The sequence below is a fragment of the Cyprinus carpio genome, chromosome A20 (assembly GCF_018340385.1).
Source record: "Cyprinus carpio isolate SPL01 chromosome A20, ASM1834038v1, whole genome shotgun sequence".
NCBI classification, from domain to species: Eukaryota; Metazoa; Chordata; class Actinopteri; order Cypriniformes; family Cyprinidae; genus Cyprinus; species Cyprinus carpio.
In genome coordinates this window covers 263,447-281,932 of record NC_056591.1, presented here as the reverse complement: position 1 = coordinate 281,932, position 18,486 = coordinate 263,447, and the positions used below count along the sequence as shown (strand labels likewise).

At 38.3% G+C, this 18,486-nt stretch overlaps 1 protein-coding gene across 18 annotated transcripts in view; it reads left to right on the top strand.

Annotated features, from left to right (window-relative positions):
• The window catches only part of ptprk (protein tyrosine phosphatase receptor type K), a 166,185-nt gene that overhangs the window by 82,001 nt on the left and 65,698 nt on the right, over nt 1-18,486 (top strand). For all 18 annotated transcript variants that reach the window (XR_006162704.1, XR_006162705.1, XM_042777254.1 and 15 more), the window contains exon 8: nt 12,163-12,456. Coding sequence is in view for 16 of the 18 variants with exons in the window: in XM_042777254.1 (XP_042633188.1) it covers nt 12,163-12,456 (294 nt within the window). In the remaining 2 variants the exon portion in view is untranslated. The remainder of the gene's footprint in view (nt 1-12,162; nt 12,457-18,486) is intronic.

Here is an 18,486-nt window from a genome sequence, read left to right as displayed (position 1 = left end):
TAGCGGCGGCCGCAGGGCAGAAGGGCCAGCTGAGGATCAGCCACACTGACAGCTCAGATATCTCCACCACACTTCCCCAGCTGACATCCTGCTACAAGGATACCAAAGATGGTAATTTCAGCGGAAATTTTTGGGCCATGGATTTGCGCGTGGGCTAATGGGAGCTGGCACGGAGTTGCCTATTGTCGCACGTGACCCCGGGCTAGTGCTTTATTAGCTCCCGCTCTCCCTAATGCGGGACGACAGCGGGCCCTCCCGGCTGTTTGGGGCCGCTTTGTAACAAATGAAAATTTCAGTGGTGAATTCTGATGCTGGGGAAGTATCGATCTGTGTGTCCCCCAGCTGCAGGAAGAAAGACGGAAGAGGAAAAAAAGCAAAAAGTAAAAAACACACCAGAACAGAGTTGTGGCCTCAGCGTGCGGGCAGCTCGGCGCGTTTAGCCCAGGGTTTCCAGTAACGACATCAGCCCTCTCTCGCTTGTAGAGAATAAACCCAGTTGACAAGACGTGTGCTGTGAAACAGATTCGAACGCAAGCAGTCAATAAATACCGCCCTGGTTTTATTGGACAGACCACCGCAAACTCGTTCTTCAAGTTAAGCCTCCAGTTGGAACTCAAAGGTTTTGGTTTTGTAGCCTGACATCGGGAGGACAGGTCCACTGAGAAAAGCAGCAATCTACGTTATACTCCCCAAAAACTACTAGACCAGGGTTTCTCAAACATGGGCTTGTGAGTTGATGAAAAGATGATGAATTAAATCGAAAGTAATATTTTACAACAAATCAGGCTGCACAGTTAATCAAAATAAAACTCAAATAGAGTACTTGTCCAAAGTTCGGAAACATTACGATTTTAAATGTTTTTAATGAACTCTTTTAATGCTCACCAAGGCTGCATTTATTTGGTCAAAAATACAGCAAAAAGACTAATATTGTGAAATATTATTACAGTTTAATGTATCTGTTTTCTATGTGAATATCTGTTAAAATGTAATTTATTTCTGTGATGAGCAGCTGTATTTTCAGCATCATTACTCCAGTCTTCAGTGTCACATGATCTTCAGAAATCATTCTAATATGATGATTTGCTGCTCAAGAAACATTTCTGATTATTATCAATGTTGAACACAGTTGTGCTGCTGAATATTTACACAAAAACCATGATATACTACCATTCAAATGTTTGGTGTAGGTGTGTGTGTGTGTGTGTGTGTGTGTGTGTGTGTGTGTGTGTGTGTGTGTGTGTGTGTGTTTGTGAACTTGTTTTTACTACTATGTGAGGACCAAAAGACCACACAAAGAAAGTAATCTAAGGAAAGTTTAACTTTGTTTAACCCAAAAGACATAATCTTTTATATAAGACTATAAAATGACTAAATATACTATTGTCCAAACCTACACCTACCCTAAACCTACCAACTAAAGTAGTATAAACAAGGATGAAATTAATACTTTTATTCAGCATATATGCGTTAGATTGATCAAAAGTGACAGTGAAGACATTCATAATGTTACACATTTCTATTTCAAATAAATGCTGTTATTTTGAACTTTCTATTTGTCAAATAATCCTGGAAAAATATTTCCACAAAATATTAAGCAGCAAAAATGTCAGAATGTAATAATATTTCACAATAGTAAAAAAAAAAAAAATAAATAACGAATGCAGCCTTGGTGAGCAGAAAAGACTTTTAAAAACATAATGTTTCCAAACTTTTTACTAGTACTGTGTATGTTAAATCAAACTGAAATAATAAAATACAGTCTGTTTGTTGCATTGCATGTTTCAGAGTGAAGAGCGGCACTGTGTTCATTTACACGCGTTCAGCTAATAAAAGTGTGTTTTCAGAGCGGTTTGCCATCTTTGCAAATGCTATGAGTCATGGCCTAATGGTTAGAGTGTCAGACTTCGAGTCTCAGGTCTGGCAGGAATGGTCGGTGGGGGAGTAAATAATCAGTGCTCTCTTCCACCCTCAATACCAGACGGAGGTGAGACCCTTGAGCAAGAACTGAACCCCCAACTGATCCCCAGCCACTGCTCCGAGTGTGTGTTCACTGCTGTGTGTGTGCACTTAGATGGGTTAAATGCAGAGCACAAATTCTGAGTATGGGTCACCATACTTGACCACACTTCACTTACATTCACGTTTGCTTAATTTCCAGCATTTTTGCGGGCAGAAGCTTACAGCATTTCACCGATATTCTGCCAGAATAGAAGTTTGAGGATTTGAAATGTGTTAAGTTTGAGGGTTTGAATGTTTGAAAGTGAATAATTTAAGACATTTGTATTGTAACGTGTTCACTGTTTACAAGAACCAAAACTACGAGTATGAACACCCTTAAAACTACTTCCATTAGCAACAAAAGGCATTTTTATATGAAAGGAATTGTCATATTGCAGTTCAAAACACTATATATATGACAAAGTCATCACAATAAAAAATTTAACCAAGTTGTGCAGCCTATATATCAACAATCTAACATAAAAATAAATTATAAAATAAAACACTGAAAAATATATTTAATATTTTATCTGTTTACTTGCATGTCATGTGACCATTAACCAACATCAGAGAATCATGAACATGTAAATATGTCATTAAATTATTGAAATATTAACTTAAAATCTCAGTGTGGCTTCAAGTGAATATTTTACTTCTGGCAAAGAGTTCGGCTGACAAACACGTTGGTGAATCCCTGTAAACAACTGATTTGAAGAACATCAAATACAACATCCTCCGAGAAACATGCAGCCAAATCAAGAAACCAGTACAGCCAGAAGACCTCAGCAGACCAACACGGGCCGAACCCGCTTTCTCTTAAAAGCAGGTGTGTTTGTGTCGGAGCGAGACGTTAAAGCGTTATGGAGACGATGATTGTTTTCTACTAGAGGTTTTCTAATGACTAGATAACAGGCTGTCACCCTCCTGTGAGTGTGCAGCTCCCCGTCATAAACACGCCGGCTGATTGGTGCTAAATACGCCTAGAGAGACAGCCAGAGATCAGGAGTTGAAACGAGGAGGATTTTAAAGACTCCAGCACTGCCTCCACGGCGCGAGCTCAAAGACATCGTTAAAGTTTGATGAAGCGCGATGATACTTCCTGATGATGAGCACACACAACAAACGCAAACAAACCAAAAGAGCCAAAATGTCAACAACCCTGAAATCTGAGAGAACCAAACGGGGCTGCTTTTCACTAATGTCACACGCTTCGGCTTCCTGATGTTGATACGCATCAATGATTCATTCAGTTTTACCACATATGTCCATCAGATGCTCACTTAGGCTGCATTCTGGGTCTACATTTAGCCAAACCTGCCAAAGGTGGCTCACTGTGAATATTCATTAATGCTCACAATGCTAAATTTTGCTGTTGAGTATCAGTCAGTCAGATTTTATTTATTTATTTTTTACAAAAGTTTCATCTGCTCTCCAAGGCTGCATTTATTCAATCAAAAATATAGCAAAAACTGTAATTTTGTGAAATATTATTACAATGTAAAAGAACTGTTTTCTGTGTGAATATCTGCTAAACTGTAATTGATTGCTGTGATCTGCAGCTGAATCTGCAGCTTGTTTAATAAATAGAAACTTCAAAGAAACAGAATTTATTTGAAACATAAACCTTTTGTAATATTATGAATGTCTTTACTGTCACTTTTGATCAATTTAATGCGTCCTTGATGAATAAAAACATTAATTTCTAAATAAAATAAAATAAATAATCTTACTGACCCCCAGCTTTTGGCAGTGCATTGGCTGGGGTCAGATGTCACCTATATCGGTGAGTTAGACTTTGGTTAGGGTCGGACCAGCATTTGATGCTTGATGAGTGTTAGTTTTGGAGCCCGACTGCACACTGAGAGGTCACGGCACAGGAAGAGGTGATTACACATCCTGTCAGCGCTGAGAGAGAGAGACAGACTGATGTGCAATAGACAGGGATCAGTCTGTCTAACGCTGTCCGTCAGGTGTTAGATTGCCGTGTCCCTGATCCATATTCCGCTCAGCTGCTGTCATCTCTCTCCCTTCACAAGCCCCATCAAAACTTCACAATAAAAAAGCTGTGATGCTTCCCACAGGAGATATTTCCTTTTGCTTTTCCTCCCTCGTATATTCTCCTTCCCTTTATCTCTGTCTCTCACTCTTCCTTTACCTTTTCTTTTTCAACCCGGCCTTGCTTTGATCAAACACGTCCCTGCCAGGTCCCCGAGTGTGTGAAATAAATGACAAAAAAAAAAAAAAAGATTATTTCTCGGACTATAAGACATCGAGTCGAGGGCAAGTGCATTTTCCAATTGCATGATGGCAGTGTTCAGCAGTCTAGATGTGTGTGTGTGTGTGTGTGTGTGTGTGTGTGTGTGTGTGTGTGTGTGAGTGAGGGAAAGACAGATGAGACAGGGCTTAAGGACGGGTAACAGCAGGGCACATCACTATCATCCGCTCATGTCAGACACACATGATGGATGACCCGCGTGAAACAGCCAGTGACACCTGACAAAAACAGATTCACGCTCACTGTCTCGCTCTCAGTGCTGGATTTCATTCGGTTCAAATTAACGGTGGTGAAGTCCCCGTTCAACCCAAGGACATTATTGTTAATCAGCTGAATTAAAAAGAAGTATTTGTTTTTGCGTATTAATAAAAGATACAAGTAAAATACAACACTAAAAGGAATAGTTTACTTAAACTGTAAAGTTTCTGTCATCACTTGTTCTAAACCCATATGCAGTTATTCACTAGTGGAAAACAAAAGCCAATTCATGAAGAAGCTCCATTTCTCATAGAAATCACATCTGTTAAACCTTAAAAAGGACAAAACCCAATAGAGCAACATACCAGTGTCATAAACATGTACATTCATCGATTTGACTTGTGTACTGTATTCTAAGTCTTCTGAAGTCATGTGATGTTTTGTGTAAGAAACAAACTCACTTTTAAAGGGATAGTTCACTCAAACATGATCGTTTTGTCGTCATTTACTCTCCCTCGTGTTGTTGCAAACCTGTATGACTTCTTCTTTGCAAACTGAAAGAAGATATTTTGAAGAGTGTTAGTAACCATACTTCCATACATTATAGTGACCACTAACCTTCAAAGAAAGAAAGTCATGCAGGTTTGGAACCACATGAGGGAGAGGAAATGATGATAGATGATCATTTTGGGTGAACTAACCAAGTCATTATTCAGTGATAATATTCCTTTCAAACATTTTGACCACTTTTATTATATTTTCATGATCTGTGTATGGTGCATTTTGAGCTTGATGTATAGAAAAGTTATGTATAGAAATTGTCACTGACAATTGTGTCACATTTGATGCTGACTTTAAAAGAGTAATTCACCCAAAAATGAAACTTTGCTGGAAATATACTCACGCTCAGGCCATTCAAGATGCAGATCGGATTTGTAGAAATGTAGCATTGCATCAGTGTCTCAGAAAAGGATGCACTGCAGTGAATGGGTGCCGTCAGAATGAGAGTCCAAACAGCTGATAAACACATCACAATAATCCACAAGTAATCCACAGCACTCCAGTCCATCAATTGTCACATCAAAATCCACCCACATATTTGTTCAGAGCTGTTTTGACTTGTAAACGGTGCTTGATCTGAGCATATTTCTTTCCTAATTCAGACCAGATGTCTTTTTCACTGAAAGAAGTGTTATTATGGATTATGAATGGGTTCATTTCGTACAAGCTTTTGTCTTTGCCTTATCTCCAGATGTTAATTGATGGACTGGAGTGCTGTGGATTACTTGTGGATTATTGTGATGTTATCACAAACACTCTCTAATCTAATTCATAAATAAAAGTAAGGATGTACAAACTACACTGTAAAACTAGTGAGAGTTTAATAACCCTGATTCAACCTGCCACCGAAGCATCAAACAAATCACCCAGACGCTCTCAGCTAATGTATGAATACTGCTCCATTCGCCAATTTAGACACTAGTGCACTAAAAGCACTCTACTTGTGTTTGTCTGTTTGTGTGTGTTTGAGAGCATGGCTCTAATGAATTGAGATGAATGTCATTTGTCTGCAGGTTCAAGCACAAACGAATGGGGTTCTTTGCTCTTCTTAAAAAGCCCCATCTGCCCTCAGACTCTTTGTTTTCTCAGGAACCCAGCAAATAAGTGCAGCCGTACACATTAATGCATATTTGATGTGACTTTGGTCCCAGAGCCACTTCATTAGTGGTAAAAAGCAGATGTAGCGCAGTGTTTTATGTGCTCCCTTGATGGACACAGTAATAAACAGCATCTTTTACATCACATAGAAGGCTTCGTATCGTCCATGTCCAAGACAACAGATTGAGTGACTCAATCAGACTGAGACAATGTACTACAAACTCTGGATATGGAGAATCAGCTACTGAAGACACACAGTGGTCCTGAAAAGTATTTGTACACTGAATTTCACTGCATTCGATAAAAATATCAAACAGCATTTCCTGTAAAGAATGATAGCACAAGCACAAGAAAAACATTTCCTGATTTCATTCCTTTGATTTCGGGGTGAAATATGACCTGGACATGTCCTTGACAGGTTTTGCGCTTCACCCGGATGCTGTAATAACCGGCTGTAAAGGGTAAAGTGTTAAATGTCAGTGAATGGTTGACAAAACCAGCTCGCTCCGGTAAATGTCACATTTAAGATAATACACAAGAAATAAAAGCACAGTTTACAGACGTGATGTCATCACACGACTCAAGACAAGACGACAAGAAAGATCTGTGTGTGTGTGTGTGTCTGTGTGTGTGTGTGTGTGTGTGTGTGTGTGTGTGTTTGTGTGTGTGTGTGTGTGTGTCTGTGTGTGTGTGTGTGTGTGTGTGTGTTTGGCTCTGCCAGGGCAGCGCTTTTGTGCATTAGTGCCGTTGTGATTGGATTACTTGGTGAAATGTAATTTGGCAGTGTTTCTGTTAGTGGTGTCACACACAACTCAACACACAGTGGAATCAGATTACAGTATTAAAATCTGCCTGCTCTGATTGCACAGGGATACTAGCACCTCCTCCTGCAGGAACACACCATAAATCAATTAACTCTCATTCCTTCCTTCCATTCCTTTATTCTATTAAGACATGAAGCACATTACACAGGTCACTCATTTACAGCAACGCAAACGGTTGAAACACTCTGAGCAACGACAAATTTATTCAGAGAATTCAACAACATTCTGCAGCTGCTGATTATACTGATCAAATTCAATGTGATATATATATATATATATATATATATATATGTATATATATATACATAGTATATACTGTATATATTTTTTAAAGCGAGATATGAGAGTATACAAGGTACAAACACAATATAAACAATATAGCTGCACACAGCAATTACGGGGCCAACACTCCAGAGGCAAAATGATGAGCTAAGCATGGCATGGAGCATCAGACCAAATGCAGCAATGAGTTATAAAAGCAATTTTAGGATGATTGTAATTGAAATGGCTGAAAAATCAAAAATACAACCTCTAGTCATATGATTAAATGGCTTATCACTTTTTACCAACAGGTGGTGCTGTAATCAAATCATTTTGGTGTGTTTTGTGTGAGGTAAAGATGGCAGACACAAAGTTTGTTGTCATTGTCAAAGCTTTGCAGAGATACAGCATCAGAGTCATTTTGGCACCGTGCCTCAAATTTGTAGCGGTGCTGTACGAAAATGGTCTGTCGACACAGAATCCATAACTATTTGTCAGCATGGTCTGAAGATGATATGATTTGAATTTGGTGATAATAAGACCAACAGTCTAGTAGGAGTTTGAAAAAGTAGGTTTTTAAAGAAAATCAAAATGGTGGACGAAGTTTGGCTGACTATGGCATTTATTTGAAATTACTTTATAACTGTCTCAAAACTTTTTGAGTACTTTCAGGTAATGGTCTCGATGGTACATACAAAGTCTAAAATGGTGACTCCTGTAAAAATAAGTCGACCACACCCAAAGTTATAAGCATGTGAATGTTTTATTTTACCACTAGGTGGCGCTGGCTCGAAACTCAAAACACTCCTACACGTCATCAAAATAAAGAACCATACCAAAAAACTCAATGAAACGTCAATGCTTTGTAAAATATTGCATTTTACTATGAAATTCAAAATGGCTGACATGGGAAAATTGGATATCATTCGACTCTGCATGCTGCACCGAATCTAAAGAGACAAGTTTTGTGATTTTTGGCCAAACCATTCAGAAGTTATAAGCAAAAATATGCATTTTTCATATATCCTGACCACTAGGTGACACAGCGCCAAAACACTGCAGGTAGCCTCAGGGATATAGCCGTTGCAGAGATATAGCCTCAGATCCATTTTTGCGTGCTTTTCGTAGAATTCGTTAGTGTGTTAATCGAGAACGGTTTGACTAATCAACTTGAATCCCATAACTTTTTGCCAGCATGGTCTAAAGTTAATCTGAGCTGGTTTTGGTGAGAATCAGACAAACCATCTAGGACCAATTTCGAAAAAGTAGGTTTTTTGAACAACTAGAATAGTGAAAAAACTAAACCTTACGATTTTTAAATTTTGGTGTTCATTTAACTCCGCATGAGCCAAGGATTCAGAGGAAAAAAGAGAATTTTCCTTCTGTGGCTTATTAGCATAAACATGAGTGAAATTTTGGACAAGTGGTGGCGCTAGAGAGCTTGAGTTAGAGACTCCAAATTGGCTGTGGTTACTGTTGAGACTCTCCTCTACCTGTGTGCCAAATGTCACAACTTTTCCGCAAGCTGTTCTATGGGCTGCCTGCCTTAGACTCAAGAGTGGATGAAACGGAAGAAGAATAACGCCAACAGATACAATAGGTGCCTACGCGACTTCAGTGCTTGGCCCCTAATTACTCCAGCCTTCAGTATCAAATGATCATTCAGAAATCATTCTAATATGCTGATTTGCTGCTCAAGAAACATTTCAATCATTATTATCAATGTTGAGAACAGTTGTGCTGCTCCATATTTTTTGTAGAAAACGTGATACATTTTATTGTTCAGGATTCACAGATGAATAGAAAGTTCAAAAGAGTAGCATTTTTTCAAATAGGAACTTTTGTAACATTATACTATACATGCATTTACTGTTTAATGCATTCTTACCGAATAAAAATGTATTAATCTTTTAAAAAGATATACTATTTTAAAATAAAATATCCTACTGACCCAGAATACTCAGTGCTCAATGGTGTCATTGCAGTCAAATATTTGTGTATATGTATTAGGGCTGTGCGATACTAAAGAAAAATGCGATATCGATACCTTGTTAAAAAATGTGATATTCGATATGCGATATGATATTGCTTAAAGTGTGTAAAATCAATTTCAATTATATTTTTAAATATTTAAAAATTAAAATTCTATAACCAATTTGTTTCACATTCTTTCTTGGAAAAGAAAGAATCACTTATAACTTCTGAAAGTGACCAGCAGTGTTTTAGCATTATAGAAAAAGTAATGTCACAAATCAGAAAATGTCATTTTAACATAAGTGTAAACATACAAAAAAAAAAAAAAGACACTAATTTTATATCATTGTAACTTTGCTTTCCATACACTTTAAGTACTTCTTCATATACCACAGCAAAAACTAAAGTCTGAGAAACTTCAAACATGATTAAAGTAGAGTGAACATTCAGTAAAAAAAAAAAGAAAGACACAATTTACAAGCATAGATAAAATAAACAGTAGTATTCAGGTACAGAAATGTAATGATTAAGTGTAAAATAACACTGCATTGTGTTCACTGTATGAATTAAATTTAAATTAATCTTTGTTATAACTGTTTTGTTGTTTGATTTACATTAGTGACATATTCAGCAGCACGTATTTATAGGCTGCTGTCCCTTTAAAACCGACAGCACAGATCCAGTATAATGATACACACCCGATTTCTTTCTCAGCTTTGCACGTGTGTGGCAGAACTGAAGCGACGCTGTGCGAGATGCGGCTTGTGCGCGCACTTCAGGTGTGAGTCAGACAGCAAGACGAGGTGGCAAAGACTAGTTTTCTGCAACTTATTGCACTTAACTTTTTAACGTCAAGCAATTCTCTGCTATATGCGTCAAACTAAAACTTTGAGCTTTTGCAACATTTTGATTTAAGTAGCCTATTAATAAAATGATTCAGATATCACACACCCTTGCGATATTTACATTTGTGATATTTCAATAATTTTGATATATCGTGCAGCCCTTAAAAGCATTTAAAGGTAAAGTGTGTCACAATTACATTCAGTTTAGTTTATCTTAAGTTTCATTTTCATGGACTTTTAGTTTGCTCATCATTGTTTCCTGTTTTCTCACCGCTAATTAGTTAACATGGTTGTTCATTAATTAAATCACCTGTTTGTTTCTGGTACTGTCATGTTGTGATTTATGCGTTTCATTTGTGTTTCATCTCTTTTGGATTACCTGAGTCACTTGAACGTATAAACTGCATTTCTATTTGAATGACTTCATCTGTCTTCTTCATCCCGGGACGAAATGTGACAAGCGTAACCAACCAGTACTTCAAAAATGATCCAAAAACTAATCATTTGACAGTCAGGTTTCCTTAACACTCACTTGTTGGACGAATTTTAATTTAATTCTTCTGAAGAGCACAGAAGTTCCTGACCGGTATGCACGTAATCACAGTGAGTTTGAGAGCCGCATCTGCTCATCATGCGTCATATAGGCGTTTCTGGACACGCGGTGTGATTGTTGGTTTGTGTTATTGCTGTGCTTCATGTGGGCTGGTTAATTAGCTGAAACGAACAGAGAGTTCAGGAGCCATCTGGGGTGGAAAGAGAGAGTGTGTGTCTCCATCTGATCGTCCCGCGCTAAACAGCGTCTCTCAGCTTGAGCTGTCTGTCGCTCTGGTGGATGGTCTCGCAGCTTTAAACGCCAAGAAGAATGTGATGCCGATGAGGAACTCATTAGATATCAGTGCTATGCTAGCGAGGAGCTTTTATATGTCACCAACACCAGTTTTCTCCTGGACTGATGCTGTTCTGAAGTGAACGACTCTTCTGTGCTCCATGTTGATGATTTATTCATAATTCCGAGTCATCAGCAGCGTCCGGACTCTCAGAGAGCATCTCGACATGTGGAGGATCTCTACACTTACACACACAGAAAAACAGCATCATACTTTCTGTTTTTCCCCTCGTGTAAAAAATAAATGACTAACCTGTTTTATGTGCGGATGAGATGTCTCTCTTTCTAGCCAAATGTATCGGCAAACACGCACACAGTTACTAAAGGACCATCTGGATTGTCTGGTGTGGTGTAATAGTGCCGTCATTTGCGTATCGTTATGGTTTGCCTGTTATTGGTTTGCTATGGTATTGTGCTTACAGTGAACACTAATGATAATTACATATTTGTTGAAATGAAAATACTGTGCTAAGATTCTTAAGGGCTTGTTTAATGGAAAACCGCCCAATTACTTCTAAATGAAATACCCAACTCATTCAGAAACCATGAGCTCTTTAACATATGAGCACCCACATTTACATAACACCTAACTAATATTCAGCAGCAATGTTGCACAAAAAGGTGTGGCTATAATGTCAAGTAACATTCAAAGAGATTAGCCAATTATAGCATCAAAGTCATTTACATTACAATATTGCGTTACTCCATTAAAAAGTAACTAATTGTCTTATTTTTATGGAAAGTAATGCATTACATACTTAAGGTCACCTGGGCTGGTCTTGCTTATTTGTTTTTTAATAAAAAAAAAAAAAAGTAATATTTTTGGCGACTGTAAAGGCCCTTTCACACCAAAAGTGAAATGAATAAGCCTCAGGCTGAAGGAATTGCCTCTACCTCCGTAACTGACTCACAGTTTCTCTCTACAGTAAAGTAACTCAGATATTTTATTGAAAATTTATAAGCAATCCATTAGCTTACTAGTTAAATAAAAAAAGTAATCTGACTACGTAACTCATGCGTGATTATAAGTGTACATTTGACCAAAAAAAAACCTTACAAAAGTTTAAAATCTAGCTCTTGCATGCAACTATTAATCTCATTAAACTAATTAAGTCTACTAAAGCATTTAAGTTTTGATTCTACATGACACATTGAGATTGTTTAAAATACCATTAAACTGATGATATAAAGCTTGGTCATTATGAAACAGTTTGGTGAGAAGTGTCTATATTCTTCCAGAGCCCCCGAGACCCATCGCTCCACCTCAGCTGCTGGGTGTCGGCCCCACATACCTGCTAATCCAGCTAAACGCTAACTCCATATTTGGGGATGGCCCCATCGTCCTGAAGGAGGTGGAGTACAGGATGACATCTGGAAGCTGGACAGAGACCCACGCCGTCAACTCGCCCAATTACAAGCTGTGGCACCTGGATCCCGACACCGAGTACGAGATCCGAGTGCTGCTGACCCGTCCGGGAGAGGGGGGAACCGGACAGCCCGGGCCGGCTCTCATCACCAGAACCAAGTGTGCAGGTTAGTCCGCTTGGCTTTCCAGCGTTAGCCTTCACTTTCCACCTGTACTTTTGCTGTCATGACACGTCCAGTACATATTCATTTTTGTATGGGGAAGTGATTTAAGTGGTATGCACACTTTGCATTTTTTTGTCCTGTCAAATTTCAGGGTTCACAACAGATCCCTTTTGTCATAAGGCAAAATAATAAGCCTTGAATCGCATAGTGTGACGGGTCTGTTCTCACTGAAGGTGGATGACTTCCAGTTGCTTTGTCTGCAAATCTCTGTCAGTGCTAATACCCCTTAAAAGTATCATTCAGCCAATAATGAACATTTCCATTTCTTTCAAACCTGTATGACTTTCCTGTTTTAACCTGTTTTTTCCACACAATTAAAGTCAGTGAAGTAATATTTGATTATATATAGCGATTTCTACAGTTTATACAGACTTTCAAAGCACTTCAGTTCAGTTCAATAACAGTGTTGATGTTGCAAAGTTAGTGTCATTATCCATCTCAATTCAGATCAGATTTATTATTACTAATATTACTGAAAATTAGTTTCTTTTAAACTCTAAGCAATATAGGAGGTACATTTAGTCAGTCTTGCCTAGTTTGCATAACTGTTTGGGTGTTATGCTCTGATCATACACATGCAAATATACACAAAAAGTGCTGCTGAATATGTCACTAATGTAAATCAATACCCAATATGCAGACTTTGGGTACCCCTGGAGCGCATGGAGGTTCAGGTTCAGCTGCAGTCTCATAATGATTCACAAGCTGCAAGGAAACAAGGGTCTTCCTGTTTCGGCTGCAGCACACCTCTTTTGAAAGTGCTTATTTTCCTTCTCGGTGTGGTATTTGCACATAAATAATTGCCTGGAGCTTCTTCAGAAACATAATTGGAAAATAAAGTAAACAAGTGAGCGTGCGGAGCAGCTATCATTGCTGCCACTCACTGTGTGTGTGTGTGTGTGTGTGTGTGTGTGTGAGGTGTTTATGCATTAACCGTATATCATGACTCAAACCACGCGCTGTATACCACCGCCCTTATAAAACTGGAAGCGCACAAGAGCAAACACTCAGTCACACTACATATAAGGGCCTCGTGCCTTTATTTGAGATCTGTGATGCGATTCTCTCCGCGGGTTTCCATGGCTCCCATATTAAACGTGGCAAGACTTGGTGAGGACAGATATACGGCTTGTATGAGGAGCCACGGAGCGATGAGTGTTTTCAGGAGAGTGGAAGAGAGAGAGGAAAGAGAGGAGTGTATGCCTGGTTTCATTACAGAGAGATGCTCTGTATCTCCAGTGGCGGCACAGTAGTGCAGCCCACTTGCTCGCTCTCTGATTGAAATTCAAACAGGAGCTCCTCTCCCCCATCAATCGCATTTGAACTTTCATTTTTTTTTTTTTTTTTTTGGCAAAAGACATTTTCCAGGTCTGCTTTAGACGTGGCTTTAGATGGAGCGCTCGCTGGCTTTTTTCATCTCCCTCTAGCCAATCACACACTTATCTCACCTCGGACAGGGAGAACTGAGTGGAACCGGTGAATTTACACAATTACATTTAGATTGGTGCCAGTCTGCCCAAGTGCTCTGTTTAAATTCATATTTTCTCTCTCTCTCTGTCTCCCTGTCACTGTCTGTTGGTTAGTTTCCTGTTAAGCCATGTTGTCTTTCACTCGCGTGGCATGTGCGTATTCCACGTTTATCAATATTATTACATTTGGGAGCATAGTTTATCTTGGTTGTGGCTATACATTTTGAAACGGCTGGCATAGAGGAGGCGTAACTTCCTGAACGAACATTGTCACTTGTGTGTGTCTGAGCACAAGCCAAACACACTGATTCTTTCCACTTAAAGCCTTGCTGAAGCTCCCAGCCTCCTGTCTGTGTTGAGCTCATGATTAGGTGTGTTTCTATCACAGCTGTGTTCCAGAAAGTACTGAGGTCAGCAGACGCCCCTCAGGCCTTTGCAGAGTTACAAACTACTGCTCAGAGCCATCCCACACTCGTTTGAAATTTTCCAGTTTTGTCCCAAATATCTGGAGAAGAATGCTATCCGTCTGCGTTCCTATTCATCTCAAAGGCAGTCACTCTGTTTTCAGACATACGAAATAACAGACAGTAGTAAAAAAGTAGTATAATTTAAGATTTACTTGTGTGTTTTTCAAGAAATTTAAGTAAAAATCTCCATTATTTTCTAGAAGACATAAGGTGAAATCCATCCTGCATTTTAGGGACAGTCCCAAATTTGAAGGCCTTTTTCTGCATTCTGCAAGTTATAAGCAATGTCCCGAATATTGTCAGGTTTGTAAATAAAATTTTATTTTTCCATGAAATTACAACACCACAATTATAATAATAAATAAATAAGTTATTTAAAAAATTACAAATTTTTACTGGGTTTTAAAAAATCTATTTGTACCACTGAGAAAAAAAACAAAAAAAAACTATAAGTTGAAGATGCTCTGAATTCCATAAAAATGCATGTAATCGTGTAGTCTAATAAAGTAGCATAACTTGGTCACTGCTTAAGGAAATTTATGTAGTTGATTATATTTAGTGTACTGAATAGTGCAGGTGTTATATCACTCAAACTGGCAAACTGAGTGCCAGTCGCAATTAACGTTTTCGAAAGCTTATTAGTGATTTAAAGCGCATTATCATCCAATGTCACTCTAAATAAGCTTTCCATTTAACATTAATCAGTATTTAAATAGTCTAATAATAAGTTATCACTCAACAGAGTAATAACCAGGTTATCACCCTAAGAAGACATGGTTCTGATATTAAAGCTATGTTATAATTTTTTATTCTTATTGGTTGATTAATCTGAGCACAGATTGAAATGTTGTTCAGACGGAGAAACCCTGGAACTCTAGCAGAGACTTGTGGGATTACTTTGACTTGTTTTTAGGAGAGACGTCTAAGAAGCCATAGACTTTAGCATTTGCTCTCCATTTAATCATATTGCTGTGTAGGAGAAACGTTTGATATATTAAGATGATCTCGTTTGTCATTTGAGAAAATGAAAACTAGATTCAGTTCCTCCCGACGCCATGGGAATGTAGTCGCTGTCGTAATGAAAAGTAACAACAGCAGCGCTGGTCCTCAGTCTCAGGAACATTTGCTTTCTGTTGAACTTGTGGGCTGTGAGAGTTCAGAATGAAAAAGGTTATGTTATTTTTATTTTTTATTTTTTTTTTATTTTTATTTTTTATTTTTTTTTTGTAGACACAAATACATTTGAATACAGGTCCCATGTGTGCATGTGTCAAGACTGATTATCAGCATAAGAAAAACCATTATGACAATGTTCCAGGCATCTCTCCCTCTGCCGTTTTATTTGGTACAAATGTCAAGCCATTTCCCTAAAACAGCAAATTGATCATGTTTCCTAGGATTCCCTGTTAAATAAATGAGAAGTCAAACATTGCCTCAATCATCATTGTACAAGAAAGTGCAATGTCTGTAATGATGTCTGGAGAAATAAGTGTGAACTGGAGATGGAATTGAATCAGTGCCCTTTGCTCAACACCATTCAGACAGAACACAGACAGACTATTGAACACTGGTTTCTAGTCTGCAAATGGCTTTAGCACAACTAAACGAGGTCTACCTTGAGAGAGCATTGGCTTTGTTTCACTCAGTTCACTTGTGGGTCAACTGAAAGAGGTGTGATTTGGTTTGGACTCGAGTGTGAACACTCATAAAGAGTGACTCTCTGTTGGCAGACAAACTTCACACACCCTGTTGAACATGGGAGCTGCTGTTTTAATTTGATTTTAGGCTACTTTGTTCTTTTAACCTTGACGTCTAAACATCAGTCTTATAAAATAAAATGTTTTAGCTGAAGTGTGTATTTGTTTATTTTAATACTTTCTTCTGACCCAATTATAAGTACACCTTTCATGTGGTAGTTCTGCCGAGGAGTGAAAGGTTTTTATTTTTATTTTATTTATTTTTTTTTAGGTTTTTTTTTTTTGAGTTTTTTGAAACAGCAATACTGACTCCACCAATAGAGAGAGTTTGGGGCTGACCAATGGTAGTGTTCAGGAAACCTGTCTGAAAACAGTCATTTATTTTGCTTATTGGTATAGAAATGAAACACTTCAGCTTTAAAAGTTTATAATTTTGCATTTGAATCACTGTTATTATATTTGTTGAAATAACAGCACATTTCTTTCTGAGCATAAAGGCCTAGTTTTAGCTGTTTGTTGTAGCACAGACAGCTCGGCCACCTAATTGTAGCCGTTTGTCTGCTTTCTTTTCTTTCTTTAAAAATTGGTGTATTGCAAACCTTCAGTGTGCCCGGGTACATTTGAAAGTCATATTCCCCTGTGTCTGATAGCCAGAGGGCAGGATATAGCGGCACATCTGGTTTTTCTGTCTCTCTCTCTCTTTCTCTCTCTCTCCGTCTCTCACTCTCTCTCTCTCTCTCACTGTGCCATCTCTCCCCATCACTCTCTCTGCCTGTAATGCTGTGCTTCAGAGGAGACCACTACCACAGCTTGCTTTCTGACAGCAGAGAAAGCACAGTGAGAAAATGGTGTGTCTCCAATTCAAATCCCTCGCTCCTGCCTCAGTGCTGTTGAGATGGGGCTCACTGTCACACTGAGGAAGGAAAGGTGAAACAGCCATGGCACACTGACGGAGTCACACCAGCCGTCAAAATCTCTTCAACACATTTGATATAGGATGAGACAGAAGAGATGCTTATTGGGGGCATTTACACATTTTCAAAAATGTGTACTATAAAAAATAAATTTAAATATAACCAAAAAACTTATTTTGTTAATTATTATTTATGTCAAGACCAGTGATATTTTAGAATCGATGAGAAAGTTTATTTTTCCAAAAAAAAAAAATAATAATTAAATTTTATTATAAGAATTATATCGTTTTTAAACAAATACATTTTTATGTATGCTTATTTTATTTTATTTTTTTACTTGGAGCCCTAGGGAAGCAGGATAAAGAGAAAGCCATTCTACTGTACAACACTACTCAAGTTTGTACAGTATGGACATTATGTAGATGTTCGGTTTGCCTGAATTACAGAAAGCACGCTGCACGGAATACTGTATCCCATAATGCAGTGTGCTTCGCTTGACCTTCAATTTATAGGGTGAGGAATTAACTGAAAATAATATACATCGAGATTTATAACATCTCATTGACTCATTGCACAATAACTGAACTCCACTTGCTAAAAAAAAAAGAAAAGTGGGACTAGATTAAACATGCAATTTATTAGGGTCGTGCATCTTCAGTGTAACATTCTACTGTGCTGCATACTGTTTCACATATGCAGTGAGCACTATGACAGTATTCCACTCTGTACACAACCATAGACATTTCCTGTCTAGATAAAATGTGTCAGCAGGAACAGGAAGCACTGTAATAGGAAGTAATAGTTCAAGTAATCTGATCTTGGCTCTTTGACCGTTTCCTACAAAAAGTCAACTGGCTGGGTATCTGCATCGTGTATGTGTGTGTGTGTCTACCCAACAGTTGAATGTAACAGAGTAGAATGACTACAAAAGTCTAAACAGGACTTGTTTTCAGATCATCACACTGGGGATTAATTAACCGACTGATTACAAAGTCACAAAGCAATTAACAGCACCACGTAATGAGAAAACATGCATGCTAGCTTGCAGGAAATGAGATAGTTTGTGTTTTGAGTGGCATGTTAGAAGTGGTTGGAGAGTTATTGGTGTATAAAATTTATTGGATCTCCATTCCCCCAATGAAAAGTAAAGACAGAGAATTGAAGAGTCGGAGGGCTAGGTGGCCAGAAGAGGCTAATCATAGTGTCCGGGCTTGAGTATACTGATTGATAATAAACTAGAGAGAAGTGGGTGGCTATGACAGACAAATACGCTAGGAAGAGTGTCTTGGAATTGTAAAGTTATCATGTGGTCCACACAGCAGAGTATAGTTTAGAAATGTATAGAAAATAGGGCTGTGTTGAAAAAATCGATTCACCAATTCTGAATCGATTTCCATATTAATTTCTAAAGATCGATCCATAACTC